Source organism: Pseudochaenichthys georgianus, chromosome 3 (assembly GCF_902827115.2).
Source record: "Pseudochaenichthys georgianus chromosome 3, fPseGeo1.2, whole genome shotgun sequence".
Classification (NCBI taxonomy): domain Eukaryota; kingdom Metazoa; phylum Chordata; class Actinopteri; order Perciformes; family Channichthyidae; genus Pseudochaenichthys; species Pseudochaenichthys georgianus.
Genome location: NC_047505.1, coordinates 44,264,775 through 44,289,922, shown reverse-complemented (window position 1 = coordinate 44,289,922; position 25,148 = coordinate 44,264,775). Strand labels below are relative to the sequence as shown.

General features: G+C 42.4%; 1 protein-coding gene across 2 annotated transcripts; it reads right to left on the bottom strand.

Moving 5' to 3' along the window:
* Positions 1 to 1,462: 1,462 nt before the first annotated feature.
* esrp2 (epithelial splicing regulatory protein 2) lies at positions 1,463 to 23,857 on the bottom strand. 2 transcript variants are annotated; one of them, XM_034102729.1, is made up of 16 exons: positions 23,739 to 23,857; positions 23,413 to 23,566; positions 22,812 to 22,940; positions 16,869 to 16,982; positions 16,191 to 16,305; positions 15,894 to 15,989; positions 15,095 to 15,149; positions 14,510 to 14,620; positions 12,184 to 12,316; positions 11,988 to 12,030; positions 10,492 to 10,793; positions 9,564 to 9,794; positions 9,041 to 9,239; positions 6,946 to 7,147; positions 6,641 to 6,836; positions 1,463 to 2,846 (listed from the first exon to the last, which is right to left on the bottom strand). In XM_034102729.1, the coding sequence occupies exons 2-16, from the start codon at positions 23,542 to 23,544 to the stop codon at positions 2,685 to 2,687; spliced, it is 2,220 nt and encodes a 739-aa protein (XP_033958620.1). In that variant the 5' UTR covers positions 23,545 to 23,566; positions 23,739 to 23,857; the 3' UTR covers positions 1,463 to 2,684. The 2 variants fall into 2 exon arrangements, with proteins under 2 accessions (XP_033958620.1, XP_033958627.1); XM_034102736.2 differs by adding an exon at positions 5,512 to 5,612 and having other exon boundaries at positions 2,757 to 2,846; positions 23,413 to 23,857.
* Between the last annotated feature and the right edge of the window lie 1,291 nt (positions 23,858 to 25,148).

Below are 25,148 nucleotides of genomic sequence, written 5' to 3'. Positions count from 1 at the left end.
AGGGCTGCGCTTTGTCACCAATCCTGTTTGTAATATACATGGATCGGATTTCGAGGCGTAGTCGTGGGGGAGGGGGTCTGCAGTTTGGTGGACTAAGGATTGCACCACTGCTTTTTGCAGATGATGTGGTTATAATGGCTTCATCGGTCTGCGACCTTCAGCACTCACTGGATCGGTTCGCAACCGAGTGTGAAGCGGCTGGGATGAGGATCAGCACCTCCAAATCTGAGGCCATGGTTCTCAGCAGGAAACCGATGGACTGTCCACTCCAAGTAGGGAATGAGTCCTTACCCCAAGTGAAGGAGTTCAAGTATCTCGGGGTCTTGTTCTCGAGTGAGGGAACAATGGAGCGTGAGATGGGCCGGAGAATCGGAGCGGTACTGCAGTCGCTTTACCGCAAAGGGAGCTGAGCCTGACGGCAAAGCTCTCTGTCTACCGGGCCATTTTTGTTCCTACCCTCACCTATGGTCATGAAGGATGGGTCATGACCGAAAGAACGAGATCGCGGATACAAGCGGCCGAGATGGGTTTCCTCCGCAGGGTGGCTGGTGTCTCCCTTAGGGATAAGGTGAGAAGTTCGGTCATCAGGGAGAGACTCAGAGTTGAGCTGCTCCTCCTTCGCGTCGAAAGGAGCCAGTTGAGGTGGTTCGGGCACCTAGTTAGGATGCCACCTGGGCGCCTCCCTAGGGAGGTGTTCCAGGCACGTCCAGCTAGGAAGAGACCAAGGGGTAGACCTAGGACCAAGTGGACGGATTATATCTCTTCGCTGGCCTGGGAGCGCCTTGGGATCCCCCAGTCAGAGCTGGTTGATGTCGCCAGGGAAAAGAAAGTTTGGGGCTCTCTGCTGGAACTGCTACCCCGCGACCCGACCACGGATAAGCGGGAGAAGATGGATGGATGGATGGATGAATCCATGATATGGAGTTTCATCACAGCAGAATCAGCCGGTAGAATCTCCCGCATGAGCTCAGCCCCCTCCTTGTTTTTATCAATTTTTTCTTTTTTAACGCTTTATACCCCAAATCAGCCCTTTTGAAACAGGAAGTGAAATAGAGGGATACGAGGCATGGCTAGAATGGGTGATATGTTTGGTATTTTGAGCAAAACACTTCATAGACATGTTTTTTATATATCTTTATATATCTGAGACCTATGCTATTGCCTAAAAATAGCATGATAGGTGACCTTTAAAGGTTTACACAAACTACAACATTTAAAATCCCAGATGTGGCACCCTCTAGTGTTATTAAAACAATTATAATTGCATAAAGCAGCGCAATCAAAAATAATTTGATTAATTGTTGCATCTTTATAAAAATGTATGTTCTCGCTCGGTGACTTCAGGTCGGACGGGAGGCATTTAAAAAGATCATATACATTTCTTTGTTTGACAAAATTAGTTATTGGTTTTATTAGGACCTTATGATTGCATCTCTTAAAATGAGACCACATGAAACATGAATAGATTTTAACATTATTTATTGTATTGACTTATACACAGATATAAACTCAAGTGTCAAACTTGCAACAAAAGAAATACATTTCTCCTCTGCCACCAGAGGTTGACCTAGCCTCGTTTTGGCCAGTATTGCACTCTGGGTAATGTAGGCATGGTAAAAAGTGGGAGGGGATAAACTCAGACAGCTGTCGGCAGGCCTGTCACAGAACAACTCCTGCAGCTTTTACACAGTACTCGGTCAGAAGCAGGAATTAAAGCAGCTTCAGACTGATCGTTGGAAACCAAAACAGAAGAGATCTAGTAGCTGAGGTCGATCATTATAAAAGGCTTCGAGATACGCCTCTGGGCAAATATCAAAATGTAAGGAAGTGAAGTTAATAAAAATTGAATTAATTTGTCGTTCCACTCTGTTAAAGAGGCTGTCACTTAACTCTTACATTAGAGAAAATAAATCTGTAGTGCTTGTAAAAGTCTCAATGGGTTGACAAACTCAAAAATGCTTTTTAACAGAAAAGTAGTCGTTTTAACCAATCGTCACTGCAGCCAAGGTTAGTTATAAATTATCCAGTGAGCAGTACAGTTTGATATTCACTGTTGCTTCAGTAGTCTTCATGGCTTCTCTCATTTTATCATTTTAATGCCACCACTACACTGCTGGAGGTCATCAACTCAATAAACAGTGTGCATGCACACATCTGTGTTAGCATCGAGCTAACACGCAGAATCATAAACTCTGAAAATCCTTGTAGTGGTTAATAGGGAAAAAATAAGAAATATACAGAAAATATGGTGTGCAGAAGTGGTTCGTAAAGCCTCAAGCATTTCAGGATGAACATCTGTACAGTCATATGGGGATGGGCATATAAAGAGCATTTAAATATACATGCATATTTGTCCAGGCTCCTCACCTTCTAGTCTCCACAACCAGCTATTACAGTAGGCTCAAATACTAATGTGTGTAACATCCACAGAGTCATAAGCCCGACATGAGGCGTCACCAGTGGATACTCAAACTCCAGCCGCTGCTTCAGGAGTGTCAGGGCAGGCGGTGTCAGGGTGAGCGGTGTCAGTATGACAGATCGGGGAAAAGGGAGGGCTTTTTTAATATTGTTTTTTAGTGGCACTGGGATCAAATTAAAAAGTTGCTGCTACATGTAAAGCAATTGGCAGATGAGTGCTCTTCAATGGGGGGTTAAATTGCAGGACGAGAGAGATGGAGAGCAGGTCAGTGGATCAGGAGCATGCGGACCGGCTGGCCGTAGAAGGGGCTGTTGGCGCGCTCGCTGACGGCCCGTCTGGCCACCTCCTCGCTGTGGAAGGTGATCAACGCCTCGCCGCTGCACTGCCCGCTGTAGTTGTACAAGATGAGCACGGCGTCTGGCTGGAGCTACAGTTATAAAGAGGAGACACATTAAGTATTTTGATGCAGCGCCACTGTGAAAACACCAGGGGGAGCCCACAAAGCCGAGGAGGAACATTGGAGAAGATCTGCTCATCAAACCGGTCCAGTTAGGTAGGGAAAAAAAGGATTAATGGGCAGAGCTTAAAGAGCAGAAGCAGAGGACATGCTGTTCCCAGAGCAGCTGAAACCCAGCGGCAGGTGGGGGGTGCCACACAGGAACTACCCTTAGTTTGCATGCATCAACATCAAAATCAATTGTAATGCAAAAGGAGATACATTCTTAAGACATGCAGATTCGAAACAACACACTGATGAAATGAGTTGGAGTGTAACATGTGAGAGCAGGAGAGAGGGAGGCGCTGCGTTCAGGACGTTCACTGGAAAGAGTCGAGGAAGAGTTTAGGGAATGTTTAGGAAACAATTTGCATGACGAGGTTCAGTGTAGGAGTGCTGAATCAAGACCGACTGACACTTCTATTTATGTAAGCAGAGGCAGAATTAAAAGAAAGCATCTTAATGTTTGTCTTATTGTTCTGTTCAGTAATACAAATGCTGTTCATTTACCAGTTATTTATAGCACAATCTATCTCAAGGTCTCAATTGTCGATTGTCTGGTGTGGCATCAATCCACCAGGTTGTAACTGCATTTTCTGTGTTGCTCAATGACAATAAATGATCCTCAAATTACTTATTGCAACACCAAACTTCCTGCTTGGAGCGGGTGTCATATTTTACAAGCATGCAAATTATCTGCAGGAGGCGGTGCAGCCACAAGTCTAAGCTGTATAATGATATATCAACTATCATATCTACATTCTTTAATCGTGACAATTGTTTTAACCGGTAGTCACTTCCTTCAAGTACTTAATTACCCAAACAGTGGTTAAATGTTCCTAATATCTCATACATTGTGTGTGATATGTGTTATTATTTAAGTGTCAGGACTCAGCACTCCTATCAGGCCCACAGGACAGACGTCAGGGAGGAGGCAGATTGGGAAGCGGCGGGTCTACATGCGGGTCAGGAGCTCAGAGCCTCGGTGGGTAGATCGGGCATTCCTTTTGATTAGGGCTGGAAATGTATCATAAGGCTGGCGTGTGTTTAATGGTGTGTGTGTGGTGATTTGTCATCATGGTAAGGATTTTTTGTGAGATATTTCATGTCGCATTAATTATCCATAGTTTCACACTCACATTATTTAGGAAGCTACAATAGGCGCTTTCACACCGGAGTACTTTTCCCAGTATAGTTCCGAAAATGTGCGTTCACACCAAAAAGATCCGGAACTAGAACTTAGTTCATGAGAACCTTTCCACTCTCTTTTCAGTCCCTGCTAGAGAGCAAGCACTTTCATGGGAGAAAAAGGTTCCCATTTCTGATTGGCTGGGCGGATTGCAAACCACGCCCCATAAAACTCCCAAAAGGTTTTGTGAAGCCGCCATTTTATTTGCTCGCATTAGCATTATTAGCATTAGCCCAGCACACCAACGGAGAGAGACTAACTTATGGCAACACAAAATAAAACGTGGCAGCGGTGGAGTGATGAGGAAAGGTCCCACACACAGCTAGGAAGCAGCATTATGATGATTCCACTATATCTGCAAAAAGCTTCAGAAAAAATAAATACTTGATGGGAGGGACTTCCACAGGCCGGCCGAATGCTGATTGGAGGATCGTGTTGCCAAGAGACTTTTTTTCTGAGTCTGTGCACCTACCAAAAAGAACCAAGTCTAAACCATGGTATCTCTTCAGCTAGTCTTGACCAATCATAAATGTACGGGCAACGCCCTGTGTAATAAAAATGTATGCACGCACGAGGTTCGAGGCTCTTTTCCGGAAATAGTGGTTACAGATTACAGCCTGTAATTTCTATGACGTGACGGAGTCCTTGGCCAAGTGACTATATATATTTTGCTCTCTCATAATACATAGTTAAACTTAGAAGTCATCTGTCTTTCCTGGAATTTTAAACACAACAAAGGCTTCAGTAGAAGCTGCTGGGAGTCCCAGCAGCTTCTACTGAAGCCAGTCCCCAACTACTGAAGCCAGTCCGGCCGGAGACTTCGGGTGGTAGTATACGCCGTGAAGTTATTTGCGGCCTGCCAGTAAACCCAAAGCAGAAGAAGACGAAGTGACGTCAGCGGCTTCATTTGACTAATCCTCCCTCAGGGACTTATTCCGGTGTGAACGCGATCTGCTCTTTAGTTCATCAGAACTAAAGAGTTCATCAGAACTAAAGAGTTCTCATGAACTAAGTACGGCAAAGTACTTGGTGTGAAAGCTTCTATTCTGCAAGGATTTAGCTTCAGGGAGCTAACTAGTTGGTCACAGAAAGCATTGGTTCAATGATTTGCTAGTTAAAAGATATGCTATTATTTACGTAGAAAATGTCTATATGTTAACGTGTACCTGGCACATGCTACACATGTATTTACTGAAATACTTTATATAACATAATGCTAGAGTATGACATTTAAAATATATACTCCATATTCAACCAGCCTTATTAAACTGTTAACACAAATCACCATCAGTGCTCATTGTCCAGTGCTGCATATTGTGCATGAGCCTCAACATATAGATGTTATTTAAGTGCAGGAAATGCCCTCTCTGCCCACTCTGGGTCTCTTTGGTCGGGGGCTCCTCTTACCTTGGGGTGAGTGCCTAAAGACAGAGCCATTCTTTGGGCTGAATCAGACTCCTGGCCTGATGGCTCATCTGAACCATGCCGCTGTACTCCTCAGGGGCGTACTACAGACGGCACAATAACGAACGCACAGTCAGGGGGATGGGGGGGGAGGCTTTGAGCAGTATACAGCTTTACATACACACAAGATGAAGAGGTATACACTCTCAAAAATACTTACTTGAGGAAGACTTAAAAACACATCAAACCAGAAACACACACACCAAAAACGTGCTGTAAAGGCTATAATAGGAAAAAAAATAAAAACAGTTTGAAATAGTTAGGGACTGGGGGGGTGAAGGAGACCAGTTCTGGTGTGGGAACTCTTCTCTCACCCAGGGGCCGTGTGAGAGACGCTGCTGCAGCCAGAGAAACACACACTCACTCCTTCAGAGATACAATTACAGAACTTCAGCCAAAAGTCAGGCCTGGGGTCAGATCTGCACACAGATAGACTTCTCATGGACTCCCTCAGCATGTAGAGATCTCCAGAGTGCAAGTAAGAAGAAAAAAAAAAGGTTCCACACACACACACACGAAAAATTGTTGTACCGGTACTAAATGTCATCATATGCCATACAAAAAACGACAGCACAACCCCTCCACCTCACACCCCTCTTCATCTTCACTCCCTGTCGTGCCAAACCGTCTGAGGCCGCACCCGTCAGGGTTCATACCTGCTTCAGAGGACTCCACCTCATTTAGTCTGGCAACGGAAAAATATGGGCAGCAGAGAAGGGAGGGGGGACAAGTGCACACATGTCTTTTAATTGAATCCTACTGTGGTGTGACTTGGTAAAGGGTAAATCTTCATAGCTGCACTCAGAGGTCCTTCACATGGGGTTAAAGTTCGTGGGGAGATTCTCTCTTGTTATCCTGGTCAGCATTTAGATGTACTTTCATTATCAAGGGGCTGCTGTTAATGGTTTAAACTAATTGCAATGGGCCTGCTTCAAATAAGGTGCAGTTTTAATCCAAACGGTTTCATAATTTCACAAATAGAGCACAATATACACACTGGGCATCTTTGGGTTGTATTTACATTCCTGTACACTTTTATATCTGTGGTTATTTATCTGCAACATGTGCTGACCTGGTATCCCTGGAAGAAGCTGAGGATGTCCTTGACCCCGGTGTTGTAGGGCAGGCCCTGCATCCTCATCAGGGCTCCAGGCTGCGGCAGCACGGAGGAGGCGGAGACTGCAGGGTGGGGCTGGGCTGCGACCGCTGCTGCCATCGATCCAGGTGGCGCTGCAAAATAGCTCATTGTGGAGGGGGACACTGGGGGGCTGGAGAGAGAGAGAGAGAGAGAGAGAGAGAGAGAGAGAGTTTGGTCAGTAAAGATAGAAAGAACAAAAGGGTACAAACCGATGAAGATGTAGCTGATGAGACACTAACCTGGGGTAGTACGCCGTGTAGTTCATGTTCATGTTCATGTACATGTGTGGATGGGGGGGATAGTAGGCCAGAGCGTGAGCAGGGCTGTGTGTCATGCTCTGGGGAGGTCTGGGAGCAGCCAGCAGGGGGGACTGGTAGAGGGCCGCTTCAGAGAGCATGGAGGGGGGGGTGGGGAAGGCGTAGGCTGTGGGGGGGGACAGACCTGCAGAAACAGACCGAGAGGATCCGGTCATTCACATGCTGTGTTCAGTACATGCACAGTCCTGTCATATATGGAGAAGTAAGGGAACGGTTACAACACGCTGCATGAGGATTTCAACAGCCTGCGAAACCACGTGACCTATATGTGAAATGATACTCTTATTGTTACTTACATCACCATGTGTCTGAGAGACGTAACATCAGACTGAAGGTAGAAAATGTACCAATTCTTACTAAAGAAGTCTAGAATATATAAAATTGTTAACCGAACATTGTTGGGGTTTAGACTGATGGTGTAATAAGACAAGACATGTGAACAAGAGATTTCATTATTATTATTTTAAATAAATAAAATTGGCCAGAAGTAATGTCATGACAAAGAGGAGGATTTAGGGCACATGTGTCAAACTCAAGGCCCGGGGGCCAAATCAGGCCCTTGGTGGATTTAATTTCGGCCTGCAGGATACATTTTAATTACTATTAGATCTGGCCTGCCGGTATATTGCACGCACACCTTCACTCCATCCTGAGGGTTTCCTCAGCTCAGAGCCTGAGCCCAAACATTGATGAACTTGCACCCAAGATGAGATGCCAAGTATCTGGCTTGAACTAGCATCACAGAGCAGCACACTGAGCTTACATGGATGTGTCCTTCTGCACTTTCTTTCTTGAGACAACAGGGCACGTTTGGTTTTTTCTTTGAGGGAAATTGTTTTTTTGAAGCTGTTGTCATCATAAGAAATGACTGAGGAAAAGCTGCAGATAGAGCCATAAGAAATTAATGCAACTGATTATTTAATGTTTAATGTTGTTTTTATAGGCAATCATTTAAGCTTTGTTAGTTCCAGGTTTAATATGTATAAGTTAACTTCAAATAGTTTTACAATAAACATTGAACCAGTCCGGCCCTCGACTAGTACCCATTTTTTTTTATTTTGGCCCACTGTGTATTTGAGTTTGACACCCCTGATTTAGGGGTTAGCAATAAAAAAGCAGTCATGAAATCCGACTATTGAGCCATCATAAGTGTGTCCATAAACATTACCAAAACCACACATATTTTTGTAAGACTAAAATTCAGATGATGTACTGTAAGATCTAATGTACATTCAGACATCGATCATTTGGTCTGTCTGCATGTGTCACAAGAAGGCAGCTGAGGACAGAGCAGCCACATTTATACAAATATTAAGAAATGTTTCCTTTGCAAAATCCATCAGACCAGAATCATGCCGGGAAAAAAACAAACTGTATGCCCAGCCAGGGCATACAGCTTACTGTGTCCTTCAGGTTGTCATACCTATCATGTAAACAAACACAAATGCCAGTGTGGCTGTAATTACATACAAACAGCCATTATCAGTGGGAGAATGTGGGCTGCTGTGGTGACCCTCAGTGCCAACACAGTGACACAAAACACTGCTGACTTTGTGAAGTGTTTCCGGTAGTGAGGGCAAGAAGAAATCACCATTCAACTCTAATTCTAGTAGGTGGAAGGGGGAAAAGACATCTCTCAGGAAATAACTGAATCAACCTAAAATGAAAATGCTCTTCAATGGCTGCCAATCCAATCTAATCTCCAGTCTCATAGACAGATATGAGCCATACAGAGCAAAGTACAGAGTTGCATTCAGTCCAGTCTGAACCAGCATTTGTGTTTCAAAGGAGAGCAGAGACAAAGCTGTATTGTATATAGGCAGTGTATAGTAAGCTGTAAACATTACTAAAGACTACTACTAACAGATAAATCCACAGGAACAATGCAGGCATGAAAGGTGTCAGCCTAATAGCTCGGGCAGCATTTCTAAATTAATCAGTGTCAGTACATATTATGTATTATAGGAAAAGACAATCCTAACACCGCGATAAGTCTCAACTGGTGGAGGTCTCTTACAGGGAAGCTTGCAGGGCGGGGGGGAGAGGCCGCTGCGGTTCAGGGTTCCTCCCATCAGCACGATGCTCATCTCCTCCGTGGAGCACTGGAACACCTCCACGTACCGGTCCTTCATGGTCTTCTTGTGGCACTTCTGGGCCACCATGAACGACTTGTCAGGTGATCTCATCTGGATGAAAGCGTCACCAGAGGGCCGACCCTGGAGAAGAGGATAAAGGAGGACACAGACAGAATGAATAAAAGACACAAAAAGGCACAAGAATAACTTTAACAACTCGCCCAAAAATTCTAAAATTACAAGAAAATGGCTTTGGCTTAAAGTAGGTGAAGTTTGGGGCTGGCGGATTAAGTTAAATTCTAACAAAACATGTCACAGCTTGAGATCCTATCTGTGCTTAAATACTTGCTACAATACAAAAATGTATGAACATGACCAAAAAACAAGACGAGCGACATTCAATATGGTTTTAAGACTGTGAACCTTCACAGTTACATTTTGTCTCTGACCCCCCAGCAGTCTGACCTGTTGGTTGAGCACCATGTGGACTCCGTGGGGTTTGATGTCCACGGTGTGCTCTCCCATGAACTCCAGGATATCTTCTATGCCAGCGGTGTAGGGCAGGCCTCGCAGGCGCACACAGTCCCGACTGCTGCTGGCCGCTGGGAGGTACGGCTGGGCCATGACCGGGACCGGCACGATGGGGGAGGGGGGGAGGGTGGAGATCAGAGGAGCCGACATGTAGCGGTTCAGGACCTAGAGAGCAAAGACGATGAGAATGATGAATCTGAAAAGTCATTACTGCTCGTTGCCTGCCTTAAATCTATTACGGTTAATAATAATAATTTCATGCTATCCTCCACAGTGGAACTCTGGTATAAAGCTTGCCTTGTTTTAGTTTTGTTTTATGTATGTATGTTTTGTGTGAGGACCCCAGGAAGAATAGCCAATGCTCATGCTAGTGCTAATGGAGATGCTATTTTTTTTTTTTTTAAAGGGAAAAAAAGGCAAAGACAAAAAGGCCTTAACTAGACTGACATAAAAATGAAAATAAGGTTAAATCAGGTATAGTCTACTTTCTATTAACATTTCCCAGCCAATATAACTGTACTGAGGGTCACAAAGTTCCCACAGTTTCTCAGGGTGATGACAAAACAACAATACACACATACGTTGTGACATAATAAAAAAATTATTTTCAGTTGCGCAAACGTGATGTCTCAACTGTTTAGTAATATATTTCCGGTACCCGGTCAGCTCACTGATCATGACATCAGTTCTTTAGAAACGTTCTGTTGTGGTCGGTCTACGGTATCACGCATAGGGAGGAACTTCATGACATGGATTTGTAATCCTTGTTGTAGTGTGCGAGTACATTTTCCTAGCAGTATTCTTAACAGTCTGACAAAATGTACAAATCTTTCTACAACCCCTCATATATAAAATCCTTTACCTGTTGCACCTCCGCTGCAGTACTCCGAAACAGCTCGATATAGCGCTTCCCCAGGATCTGCTTGTGCTTCTTCAGGGCATTCTGGGCGTACTCTTCACAAGAGAAGAGCACAAAGGCATCGCCGGTGGGTCGTCCATCGGGGTACTTGACAAAGAGCAGACCCTCCGCACCGTCTGTGACGGGGCTCTCAGGGCCAAGGAAGGACAGCACTTCCTGGGATGTGGCGGTGAAGGGCAAGCCCCTCATACGGATTATCACCTGGTTCTCTTTGGACAGGAACTGGGCCACCTCGTTAGACGTGCCTGGAGTCAGAGAACAGAAATGTTTAAACACCTGGCATCACACGACCATCCCAGTAACACTCTTTAGACAACGCATGGTTAATGAACTGCGTTTGTACAGCAGTGTTTTAGTCTTAGTCAACCAATTCACTCACTGGGATCCGAGGCTACCTTACAAGGTGCTACTTGCTAATCACAAGCGATACATTTGAAGTACACTCATCTGGAACTTGATTTGGGCTTTAGTATCTTGCTGCACGGATATTTTTGACATGTACTGCAGGGGCCAGGGTTGAACTTGTTACCACTAACCTTCTAATTAGTGGAGCCACATTTATTGTTATTCTCCCTCTTCATGCTACTACTAGCCAGGAGATGCCAAGCCCATATTTGTTGATTGCTCTTTATGGTACAATATAACATTTTCCTACACAAAGATGTCGGTGCATGATCACTAGGTTTTGGATTATACATATAGTTACACGGTTATAGTGAACTGCTTTCATTTCTATTGATAAATGCACTTGTATCTTGTCTGCTGGACCTACAGTGTTTGCTTGGAGTCCAATGTGCTGATCTTAACTCATTTGAGTAAAGTCCACAGTGGGACCGGCAGCCACTGTAAGTTATCTGCTCTGTGACTGTTCCTTTGTGTGTTATCTCTGTCCTGTGTTACTGGAGGCTGCTGCTCTGCGGTCCAGAGACCCCGGACCCTGCCTTTGTCTCTTCACACCCCCTTTGTGTCAGCACTGAGCCGGTCCTTTCCCCGGCCGGCAGCCGTCTCCCCCTCGGGGGAGTGTAGCTCGAGGCTGCATTGAACAGGTGAGCCGCTGTTAGACGAGAGTGACATTTCTCTCCAACTGGCCTCTGCAGGACTTAGGTGGGGATGAGGAGGTGAGGAAGGGATTGGGGGGGGCAGAGGGGGGAAGCTCCTCACAAAGCGTCTTTCATTAGTACCAGATAAGCTGCAGGAGAGTCACTGGGATGAGACAAAGTCACAGGTAATAGGAGAGAGAGCCGGAGAGCAAATGAGATCCCCTGTTTTTAACGGTCACTAAAGAGCTGCCCTTTTTACAGGTGTGTTTTTGTTTTTCCTCAAAGATGCGGGAAGCCTTGAAATAAAAGTCTAGCTCACAAAAACAGAAAGCCTTTCACTACGAGTGCTCATACAAACATGGAGAGGAGAAGAGAGGGAAAACAGATCTGAAATCTTACCTCCTGCAATCTTGAGGAATTCCTCTCCTGTGGCCTTGTACACCTGAGTCGACAAGAGGAAAACTAGATTTAGGCATTGAAGCACTTTATTTATTAATCATTTAGTTTAGAAGACATTTCAGAGATTCACACAAAAGAGCAAAACCTAAAAGTGATATTGTGTTTAGCAAAGAATTAAAAGAAAAGAGAGAATAACCTCAATGTAGCGGCTGCCCATGTGGTGCTTGTGACGTTCGAGAGCCAGGTCCCGGTGTTCCGAGTTTATGAAACGAACTAAGGCCTCACCGTTCCTCCTGCCTTGAGCGTTCAGACACAGGGCCACGCCACCCCTGAAACACAAAGAGACAAACATGAGTACCAACACAGATCATTTGGTCAAGAAAAACTCCAGGAAAGCTATTTTAAGCTTTTAAAGCGATGTCTCATTCCGGCACAGGTCTTCCTACAAAGTCATAAATAAAATGAAATGAGAGCTATAAATATACGTAATATATTTGCTCAAGAACAGTGGCAGATCAAGGCGTTGCTAATTAAAGCCTATAGCAGCTCCAATCCTAATATTTCCGTACTTTTGTTATATTCAAGTTAATCTTTTTAATATTTTACAGCCATGCCTTGAGGTTTCATGGATTTTCTTACAACTATTTTGGCCTACTGTACAAAACTGATAACTGTTTAAACCACGGATGCAAACTCATCAGGCATGAAAAAGGTGACAAGGATCCGAGCCCCCCGACCCCACGGAATATCGGCTTTAAAATGAGGAATTACAGAGGATTTTAGCAGTCAGAACAACTAAAGCAGCAGTGTTAATAATAACAGAAATGCCAAAGAGTCACATCTAATAAACATATATTAAAGCATTTATTTTAATTGAGTAGCAGTCAGTTTATAATTTTGGCAGCACTGTTGAGCATTTTGAAAATGTATTTTCATGCCTCTGTGCAAGGCAGAGATATAGCCAGTGTATAGCCAGTGGTAAGTTCATAAACTCAAGTACTTGGGTACAATTTTGAGATACTTGTACTTTATTTAAGTATTTCAATGTTTTGCTACTTTGTTCTTCTTCTCCTCTACAGTTCAGAGGTAAATGGTATTTAATCCCTTTAGTGACTTCACAGATGTGGATGACTGATGTGAAATCTAATCAAGTGTTGAATCAGACTTTAGTTCCACCTGGAGTAAATCCACAAGCTACCCTGCAGTATACAAAGTCATTCAGACTAGCTGCACCTTTACCAGCTTTGAGAACACTTTCATGATCAATCATTATAAAACATATCATATATATTATTCTGAAATGGACCAATCTGCACAATGACTACTTTTACTGTTGCTACTTTAACTATATGTTGATGATAATACTTTTGTACTTTTATTTGAGGAACATTTTGATTGCAGGATTGTTCCTACATTCTGGTACTTCTACTTTTACTCAAGTACAAGACCTGAGTACTTCTACTTTTACTGAAGTACAAGATTTGAGTACTTCTACTTTTACTCAAGTACAAGATCTGAGTACTTCTACTTTTACTCAATTACAAGATCTGAGTACTTCTACTTTTACTCTAGTACAAGATCTGAGTACTTCTACTTTTAATCAAGTAGAAGATCTGAGTACTTCTACTTTTAATCAAGTAGAAGATCTGAGTACTTCTACTTTTACTCAAGTACAAGATCTGAGTACTTTTACTCAAGTACAAGATCTATACTTATACCACTTCCGTTTATAGCCTATGAAAAAAACTATTAGAATACGAAGGCTAAAGCTAACGTTAGCACATAGTGACAATGTATGCTAGCTAGCTAGCTCAACGATAATATTGCGACAGAAAAACTTTTCAGTGCACATCACGCTCTGCGCTCCGACAGGGAGCTCTGCTCTGAACACCTGAGCGGCCCGTTCTAACAGCTGTTCACCAGCGGTCCAGTCTGTGCCACAGTGACTCCGGACCACACAGTTAATATTAACGAACGCACCCGTAGGTAATGTAGCTGCTGAAGCTAGACCATCATGAGCAGCAGAGCCTTATTATACATCCATGAGCAGAGCCGACAGGCAGGCAGACTCGAGCACACAGCTCGCGCTTCATTATAATATATAAAAAAAGAACACCATGCGTGTCATGATGGCACATAACAGCTCGCGGCTGCAAATTACTCCGGGTCCCAGAACCCCCCCATACCCCAAAAATATTTTTATTGCAGATCTACATGAATCACACAAACGACCTATTTTGGGTTAAAAACGGCGAATTTCGCCGAAAGGTGACAAGTTTGCATCCCTGTTAAACACATGACATAAGCATTTTACATTAATCTTGGAAAACTCCATTGGACATTAAAATAAGCATTTTATACAACCTTGAAAACACTGAAAATGCCTGAGCAGTGAAATCAAATCTGCACCCTAATACTTTGAAAGCTCTATAAATCACATTAAATGTTTTCCTGTAGGAGTTTTAATAACAATTATTTGATTAAGGTGGCTTAAGGAATTGTGTCTATCAAGTCCAACATACTTGGCAATGCTGAGGCCTTTAAAGAAGCGAGCGATGTCTTGGTCTGAAGACTGCCATGGAAGTCCCCGCGCTCTGATCACCGTCTCACTGTCCACCGGCTCTGTTTTGCTGCTGAAGAGGGTAAAAAACCATTAATGACATATAAACAAAACTTACTAAAGAGGAATTATAAGAAACAGATTATTCAAAACCCTGCCGATTAGTTTAGCTTTAAGAAAAAGCACCACCCTTTTGTTAAGTTTGATCAAACTGTCTACAGATTGCAGCCACAGAGGCCACTCACAGTAAGTGCTTACCACTGTAACACATGATTAAATGTCAGGGGGTTGTCAAGGTGATAGGCTTTTCCCTGTCTGAGAGCAGCAGGATTTGGTGTTCTGCTACTAGATAGCCAGGTAAGCACTTGATGGCAAAGTTGGACAGCTTTAATGACACACTTGTGTTTTCCTAGTAGCTGTAATCAATGCTAAAGGTCTGCGGTCTGAAAATGGCTGGAGGAGGGGGGGGCCGTCTGTACACAAACAGGTGTGTTAGGAGCAGAGATTGAGTGAGATACATGTACATAAATGAAAAGTTTATACATACCATGTGCCAGAATCGAACTTGTACTTCACCGTTTCCACACAGGAGAACTTGTGGTCTAAAATAAAACAAAGACATATAATTGTATGATTGAGTGTGCAGTTTCATCCTGTAGGTCCAAAACAATGTTCTCTCCTTTCTGTGGTGAACAGGTTCACGCTGCCAACAGTGTGTGTTTCAAGCCCTCTGCATTCCTGTTACTGTCACACCCAAAGACATGCTTGGCTGTTATTAAGGGGGTAAAGCCAGAGGCGACTGCCACAGTCGAGATACAAGATGTCATTTAAAGCTTTGATTTATTATTTATACTTCAACATATCTGGAGTCATATAACATCCATCTATACTGCAGTTAATCATCTAATGTTTGTTTAAGTATAGAAGGACCTGCTCTGGCTAGCAATAATATAATCAAGATATTATGTGATTAACAAACTACCACACCTTAAAGTTAGCAGATTTCACTGTGACATTTGGGTTTGTTCAAAGATTCCATGCTATTCAAATGTGCAAGACAGGTTTTGTTAGAATACAAAGACTTTAATTTGGCAGTCACAGAGTTGATTTTATATCCCCAAACATCAGGTAATTACACCGGTAACTGTTTGGGAACATTGCGCTTCTTTATATTTTCTTATAGCCTATCTGCGCAAAAAAAAAAAGGTTAAGAATGAACTCACTGCAACTAAAAGATGGAGCTGCAACATACCTATAATCCTACAGCCTAACTTTTGCCCGAAATGAATGAACAGAACTTTCCCACTAAAGACAAAACCAGTGGATTAAATGTGGTGGTGACTTACTGTAGGGCTCAGCCAGGAGGTGGAGGGTCAGCTGCACCATGCTGCTCACCTCCGTCTCTCCCATCGACTGCTCCGACACAGCTGGGAGACCAACATCTAAACTCACAGTTAAGGACACTGTCCAGGATACTATTGTTTGTGTGTACTACTTGCTGATGTGACTTGCTGTAGGGTTTTAGGCCTACTTTATCAGTTAACCAAAACTAAGAAGAAAGAAAGAAAATGTTGTCTTATTCCTGAAATATACAGTTAATGGCAGCATTTAGAACAATCTCTCAGTAATGTTAGTAAGGATACATTCCAACATGGAGGCAGGTGTGAGCTGCTGTGCAGCAGTGGCGTCGGGGCAGCATTTCTGAAAGTCTTTCTTCAAGTCCACAAATGAAAAGAAACATTCAGGAAGGACGAGATTCTGAAAAATAGACAAAAAACAATGATTCAGTATGACAACATGGACACAGCAGAAAGCAAAGATGAAATGTAAATATATCTTCTTGTGGTAATGCCAGGAAAGAAAAAAGAAAATTCCAAAGAAATGCATTCATTCTTAGTACTGCACAATGCCCACGTTCGTGAAGGTAACAAATCCTTACGTTGACGCGCATTTAACTGAGTTCTGGAAATTAACAGTGTGTTTGGTTTCCGCATGCTTATCACAGACACTATGATTTCACTGGAGCCATGCACAGAGAACGACAAATTGATTTGTTTAGTGGGATAACTACAGTTAGCAAAACTTTAATGGAAACATACACATTTAAGACATTTCATTTGAACAAAGCAATTGCCATTGTTCCATGCAAAACACTTATTGTACGTTGGAGATACACATTTCCTTTTTTTCTAGTAGCATTTATTGTGTTGCAAATGCAGAATGATAAATGCTACTAGAAACATTTTCTTGTTGTATCCTCAAGTCTAAAATGTTACTTTATGGTTAAAACAGACGTGTGCAACAACAGTATGAACCATTACCTTTGTGGAAGTTTCTGGATGGAGCACCTGTCGGATGACGAGCGGACTGTCGACACAAAGTGTGAACGAGCTTCTGCCGAGGGATTTCACTTCTGATGACACCGACTGCTGGAACTGCATAAAGAATCAAAAAGGAAGGAGAAAAGAAAATGAAACACCATCACAATACTTCAGAATATGTGCCCATTAAAAGGAAAAAAAATCAAAACCATCTTTATTTAGAATGATTTCATTCACATTGCTTTACAAACATTTATAAGAAAATAGTAATATCTGGTTTAAAATATGTGCAAACACCACCTAAAATGTAAAAGTGAGAATTACAATGTTCTTTAATCTTAAAGGTATACAAGTGAAGGTGGCGTGTTTGACATTTCACTGCATGTTTGTTTCTTATTACAAACGAGGCTAACCGGTTTCAGTGTTTGTCTAGCGAGGGAGGGAGCAGACAAAGGAGAGGAATGATCACACCACTAATCACAGTTTCCTCTCAGCACGACAAACGGTCACAGCCGGAGGAAAAACAACCCGTACAGGTACTACGGGTCCAACCTGCCTTTACAGTTTACGCTGACAACACACAATCCTTCATACCAGCAGCTCCCACATACTGTATGTACATGTTTATTTATAACTACCACATGAAATGAGCGTTTTGTTGTGTCAACCTGTTCTTGGCAACATTTCACTGTCAACAGAGGCCATTACTTAAATGTCAACACACACAGGAAAATGACATCCGAGGTCACAGGACAGAGTTCTGAGTCCCAACCTAACCATGTGAGAATATCATCGTTTGATTACCGTCTCAGAAAAATAACACCATGTTAAACCATTTCTATGACATTTTATTTAGGTACCAGCTAATATTAAAAATATCTGATAATGTTGGCTTGCTAAATATTTAATCAGTTGTGTAGAGAGCGGATGCTTACATGTTTACATGCGACTCCACTGTACATAGAGACAGGTGAAAGCTGTTGATTCTCAACGAGATCTTCAGTACTAGCAACACGTTCACATACTAGGAGTTGGTTGATTCAATGTGGATAAAGACAAGCTTTGCGTGATACTGACAAACTGAAATCTTTCTGAAATCATGGACCTAAATGCCTCTGGTCTTCCCTTGCGGCCTAATGTTCCAATGCAAACAGGGAGTAGCATGTGCACGTGTCTTTGGCCACTTTAGAAAATTGTTAGAACTTTGTTATTCTTTTTTCCCTAACCCCCTCAAAGTCACCAGTGTAAGTGCTAAATTAGACCGTCTCAGTGTGAGGGCGACTGCCTAGTTTCACATGGCCGTTGGCTATATATGACTTATCCTCAGACAGTGGGAGAGTATTAGAGGTGCGTGTTTAGGCATGCTCCCCAACAGTCATGCAGGACTATTTGGCAACGCTTACCAGCTGCTGACAAGGGAACAAATGCCTTGAGTTAGATTTGGGGGTGTTGGGGGGTCTGGACAGAAAGCTGAAAGCATCATTGATCTAAGAAAAAACACTTAGGGCCCATGAACACAATCAGACCTATAATCACTGGTCGATAAACCGTGAATTACAAATATTTGCAAACTATAAAAGGAAATATGTTTGCAGTTGTGCAAAAATGACTTTAGGCATAGACAGTCATTACCATTCATTCACTAAGCCCCTGTTCTGGGTCAAGGTCATGTGAAACCACTAACAAAAATCAAACATCTTGCTGGTTGCAGCTTCCAAAAGTTGTTCTATGGCTCAGTTGAGAAGGAAAGCAGAAAAAAAAAGTTTTGTTTTACAATGATATTGAGTAATTGGGCTTAACACGAGAGCTGCAACAGTTCTTTGTGGCAGAAAGTCACAGCTACCCGTCTCTGTAACCACAATATTATGATAAACTAAAAAGGTGGAACCCAGACACAAATTGTTCCATTTTAGGGGCTATAATTATCATACATGCTGTACAATAAAATAAATATCTGAAATGTCTTGGCAACAACAATCTACCTTCCCTTTTCTTCAATTGTTATGATACAGTACCGCTAAACTAAGCAGCACACCTTGGATCACTTTACCAAGATAGTAAAGTAAGTAGAAAACAAGAAGTAAAAGACAACGTTTGTGGAATTTAAGTACCTACATTTGAATTCCCTCACTCATTTAATGTGCATATTCTCAATAAGTCAGTCTCTGCTGTGTTTTTATTTCTCTCAAGGAGTAGCATGGGTCTAAACGCTCTGAAATAATAAGAAAAAGCCAGGTACCATCTTTAATCCCACTTAATACCTGAAGCTTTTACTGTTCTGACGTTAAACACAGAAATCCAAAACTATGTTACTCCACAGTTGTGTAGATTAATCCACCAGCACTTTGCAGGCGTAACCATACAGGACAATTTCATGTTGGCAGTGATAACAGGAGTAGTGTTTGCTCATAGCTGTGCACGCAGCTCCACCTTGGCAAATTACTAAAGCCGGATTTCGGAGAGAAAAGCAAATGTTTCAGATGACGTAGTGGCACACCCACTACCTTTCTCCACCGTGTCAAAAAACATTTGAACTGAGCAAACAAGCTGAACAGAAGAGAAATCCCACAGTGACAACAGATTAGTAGAAGCAACAGGACGTTAAAACAGGCTCATGAACATCATGATCTGTATAGTATTTAAGTCCTTTACATTGAAGGGCCAACAGATCATTATCCACATTTCCCTTCTGTACCCTGTTGCAACTTGCAGAACATGCAGATGTAGTACTTATAACAATTATAATTGGAGACATTTAATCCAAAAATAGAATTCTGTATAATAAAAAGGAAGCATAAAAGTTAAATGTTTTCAACATCAAGTTCTGTCTCCAACATGATTTCTGTACACACACTAGGTTTCCAAATGTCCTCTAAAGCAGCTTTCAGTCTCACTCTACCCTCTAAAAAGCATTTCCACAGATGAGGGGGAGGAAGTGGCCTTTGAACATGGTCCTATCACAGTTTGCTCTCCAGTGTAGCTGTATGCAGAGGTGAGGTGGGGTGGGGTGGTGGTGGTGGTGGCTGAAAGCAACTCTGATAAGAGCAGCAGGGAGTGCCGGAGCAGGCCCTGTGGTAACTGTTTCAGGCCCTAAAGTCAAACACACACTGCGAATCAGCAAGTTGTATTAGAGTACGCTGCTGGCATTCAGAGGGACCATTCAAACTGGGAAACAATCACTACGGATAATCATGTAAAGGACATGTCTTTCATTGGCAGTGCGTATTCTTAAGCCAATTTCGTGCCAGGTGTGTACACTATGAGAAGGTGCACCACATCACCAAGCACAGCAGAATAACTAACATAAGCTAAGATAAAGAAAAGATAATCAATAGAAAAAAATAAAACCTGAAGAGCAAAAGTGTTCCAGTGTGAGGAAAAATCACAAATACATTCCAACGATAAGGAAACTTGTTCTTTCCCTGCACCAGTCTCAAAATAAAGATGTAGCTGCCCTGTCATTTACAGTATACTGCATTGTTTTTAGCATAACATTAATACACTTACAAAATTAAGTGAGACTTGGTTTGGAAACTTGACTGATGTAATGAGGTCATAGCACAACATCCTCCTCCTCCAGTAACTTCCTGTCTCAGTCAGATTTCTTCCCATAACTTGCTTTCTTTGCTACATGTCAACAGTCATTGTAGCAACAGGCACAACACATCAACATTATTTAATGATGTTACTTTTACAAAAAAGTATTAACTTGACATGTTGTTCAAGGGAAACGTTAACCACACCCAGCAGTCACTTCATCATTGTCGGTCCGGGTTCATAAATCAAATTCATAATTATGCAGCCTTTTGCTATAGTGTTGTGTGAATCACTGGAAGATGTGACTCCACATGCTTTCCATGTCCATATAACGCCAAGTCATTTACTTAAGCCAACGCTGAAGCCAGTAGTCAGTATTCCTGGCTGTGGTCTGAAAGTGTTGAAAGCGCTGTCACAACGACAACAAAACCAACAATGTCTGTGAGGTCTTACTTCACGTGCAGCTCTACAGGCTGTGACATGTTGGCAGTGTCCAGACCAAAGCCAAGCCTGTACAGTCAGCAGCAGCAGCAGCAGCAGCCTGACAGCAGGTCAATTATCCATCAGGCTGTTCCCATGAACTGAACTGCAGGAGTCACAGGTAATAGTGAAACGCATATATGCTTGATCTTCTATAGCCATATGCGTGCTCATTGGTCTACTCTGACAGCATTGCAAGAGAGAAGTCACAGGATTTTGTAATGCAGCCTTTTAAAATTCCTAATTGCTATTACAGTACTGACAGCTGTGCTCCAAGTAGAGAATCTTACATTAAAAGGCTTGAAAACTAAGTGTTTTAATCCCTCTAGCTTTCTCTCCATAAATAAATCTTTCACTAAAGAAAACCAACTAATAGCCTTTGGGGCTCTGACCACACAGGTCAATACAACAAGCCCACCATTAAGAGGCCTCTGCTCGTTTGTTTTCTATCATTGAATACGATGGAATGGGCTACCTTACCTAAAGAGGACACATGCTTGCACACCGCAGTTTTAGACAACACTTCAACATATCTAGAAATAATGTTAATGTATTTTATTTCCCAGTATCAACAGTGATCAAACTTATCGTAGAATGACAAAGAGGGAGTAAAAGTAACCAACAACACAAAGGCATGAAAAGAACGAGCTGATAGCTTGGGTTAATATTTGAAGGTTCAGCACACAAACTAACCTACAGTGGAGCTGAAGTCTTACCAGGTCTGTCTGAGGCACAAATGACTTCACCAATTGGATCAAAAGCCAATAAAACTGTAATTGTTTTATGCTTTGCGCTGACTGTCATAACCCACGGAGCCTCATCGCTTTAAAGCCCCATAAATAATAAAAAAAACAAAAACCCTATTTTTGATTGATTACCAGAACTAAGCTGCTTGTGAATGCATTGTTTCTAGACCTCAGTGGCATTAATATCAACCAACCTGGTCCAGCATGATAACAATAGGTTTTCTAAACTGTGACATGTGGGGAAGGTGCAGTCAGTCAAACAAACACTCTTGCAAAGGTGGTTGAAAAACATGTTTGGCAACTTAAGCACTATTTTCAAAACACACCTCCTGACTGGGAGGAACCACAAAGCAAATGTAGATCTTGGCCGTAAAGAAGTGGTGTGATGGGGATGAAGCCTAAGTTTTGAAAAGCTTTCCCTCCTGTCTGTCCTGCAGCGTAAATCAGAGGTGTGGTCCCAGGTAAACATTCCACCTTCCAGATGTCTACAGCATGCATCAGGCCGAGGCAAGACAAGACCTGCGACTCCTCCTAATCTTAGGAGGCCTCAGGCTGTGCCTATCCTAGCCCCTGAACTCCTACAAACTGTCAGCAGAGTTTAACTGTCAGGGTAACACCAATGTCATATCTCAACCAGGTGGAAGACTATTATTTTTAAAAGGTCATCAGGTAAATGTGACACTCTTCACATTAACTTGCAGCTCAATAGCATCTCAGGCTTGTCTCATCTCATCCCGCTTTGGGCATTAACTGTCAGAAGAAAGTTGGCTCAGTTTAATTAGCTTTTGAAATACTCATCGTTACTGACAGCTGCGAGATGTTACAAGTCGATGCTGTGGTTTTCATACCGTAGACATAAATGACAGCAGTGAGAGATGTTTTATCACGGTAGGAAAATGGCACCAGGACTTCGAAGGCCTTTTTTGCAAGGGAAACGATGTTTGGGGATGTCAAGGTGGCATTCAAGGTCTAGGAATACAGTGTGGACTCTACTCTGACATTTCATCTTAATGATAATGCATGGATGTAGTTCCTGCGTGTGCATTCAAGCTAATGTGTGCATGTGTGTAAGAACAGAGTGAAAACTTTATTTTATCAAGAGTGTAAAAAAAGACACCCGATTCTTAAATGTTAGTTATATAGAAATGCACCGCTCTATTAAGAGAGCAGGGAGACTCACCTGTTGCAGAACTGTATCCAGGGGCTCAGCTTTGAGGATATCTTCCACAGTCAGCCCTGTCTCCTCTTTACACTCGTCTGTCCGCTCCAAAGAGTCAGGCTTCACTAGACACCTATGAAGCTTCCCGACCTGTGAATGGATTTAGCGGTTCATGGCGCAGAATAAAGCGTGGAACATTTGCTAATTTATGGCAAATTGTATAATAAAACCCCCCACATTTAGGAAATGCACTCTTACAAAAGTAAAACAACTGACAATGTAGTTGCAAAAAGCACTCAATTGTCATTAAAAGCGTTGTTTGTATTGACAAGCTGACATGCTAAACCAAAACGGTGTGTTTTCCCTGGGAGGCGAAACTACAGTCCTCACCTGCTTGATAAATGTTGGTTGCACACCTGTTAAAAGGTGAGCTAATAAGACGGCTGGACGGAGAATTGATGTAGCGTTAGCTAGCATAAAGCAGGTTACAGACGGTTTCAGAGAGCACACCATGTTGGTTTAAATGACAAACATACTGTTTCACTACAGGTAGACACTATGCCACAAACACTGGGTACATAAGAAACCGTACAACGAACGAACGGGTCAGAAAGGTCCGTACCTTTTTCTCATGTAGATCCACAATTTGCCACACCAAGAGAATTATTTCCCTCTCATCCGAACCCAGTTTACCCCCATTTGCACCAGCTGTTGCCCCAAAGAACACCACCAGAGTATCACTGTGCGAAGCCATCAGGGACCACAAGGGTAAAAAACTACAATTAAAGCAAAGATTAAAATAAAAATAACACGAGGGTTCACCTTTTTCCAAGTGATAAGAAGAGCGAACAAAAGGGCTAGAAACTCAATTGAGGTAAACGGAGAGAGAAAAAAGGGGAGATTATTTTCAGAGGCGCCACGAAAGAGTTTTGCGGTAGGAGACTCTACCTGTTGAAGTACTTGAGTGTGCTCTATCCAGAGATACTGGTTTAACTGGTAAAGAAGGGTGGAAATCCGTGTTTCTTTCACACGAACTCCATAACAAGCCTTGGAGTTTTTTTCCTCCTTTCCTTTCTATTTTTTTTCTGAGTTACCTGTGTGGCCCGGCCTCCAAGCGAGTAAAGCTCCAAAGGCCTCGCCTATTGGCCGGTTTGGAAAGGTGAGGGCGGGAGGTTGAGGTGAGTGCTGTAATCTCATTGGTCAGAAGTGCTAATGAGGAAGTAGTCTGGCAAAACAGGGCTGTAATACCTCCATGAGGCATGTAGGCTACTTATGTTTCACTTTGATAGGGGAAAGTTAATGAACATTGGAATTCATGCAATTTCTAAATAAGAACACCTATACACCTATACAGCTGCCAACATAGAGAAACGTTTGAGTGTGTTTGGGTATTAAATGATAAAATGTTATGCAGGCCTACTTCTCATAGTGCTGACTGAGTGCTGATAATGTTTAAATCAAATAACATGTTACAAAAATGTGTGGGAGATAAATCTTATTCTAGACAATATTAAACTGTACTGAGTTTTGAGACGTATTAATGTTGCCTGTCCTATAGCCCTTGCTCCAGGTTTTTGTCAGTATAAAAAAAATGAAGTATGACAGTTGCCCTCTGAACTTTTGGATTTAGGCTAAAGGTAGAATGGATAGAATTAAAGGAAGAGGGAGAAACAAAACAAAGAAACACAGACAGACACATGCAGAATTAGAGACAGGGAACAAATACATGTATTGTCTCCTTCATGTTTCAAACCTGGGACCTTTCATCCTCTGAGAACCTCTGCTACTGCTTCGGTGGGAGTGCCACTGTGAAATGGAATAGGCTATAACTTACTGTCACTTTACATTCATGTATCTGTTTTTCTATATGAAGTCTCATCCTACTTTGCATGGCAGTACTTTTTTCTATAAGCAGCTCTTTTAGTGAAATACAATTTGAAACATAAAAAATGGGCAACAATGTACAACTCAAAAGGTTTCAAAAACGTAACGGGTCCTTACTGGCCTGCTGGAGTTTTTACCAGTCTTTGGCCTGGTTCCCAGAATGCCCTGTTTTGTTGGTCCTGACACTCCCATCACTGCTCGTTATGAGCCAGTAGACGTAGTGAAAGCATGGTTTTCTTTCTCTTCCCCTCCTTAAACTTATTTGAGAGTAATTATCAGTATCTGAACCAGTCTGATTGGTTGAGGGACACATTGGAAACACTTCAGCTGAAATCCTAGACACATAATGATGTTCACCCTCAACAGCAAAGAGCATTTAGCTTGCTCAGCATAAAAATATGTGTAATGTGTATCTGTAAAGCGCTTTGAGCACTGGAAAAGCGCTATAATAAATGCAAGGAATTATTAATTATT

What these genes read in the sequence shown, in the direction of transcription:
- esrp2 (XM_034102729.1), bottom strand. Translation starts at nt 23,544, where the DNA reads ATGGCTTCGCACAGTGATACTCTGGTGGTGTTCTTTGGGGCAACAGCT. An exon ending in ACATGGTGCTCAACCAACAG is followed by an intron (nt 9,240 to 9,563) that starts GTCAGACTGCTG and finishes CCTCTTCTCCAG; the next exon opens with GGTCGGCCCTCTGGTGACGC. An exon ending in TACACGGCGTACTACCCCAG is followed by an intron (nt 6,837 to 6,945) that starts GTTAGTGTCTCA and finishes CTCTCTCTCCAG; the next exon opens with CCCCCCAGTGTCCCCCTCCA.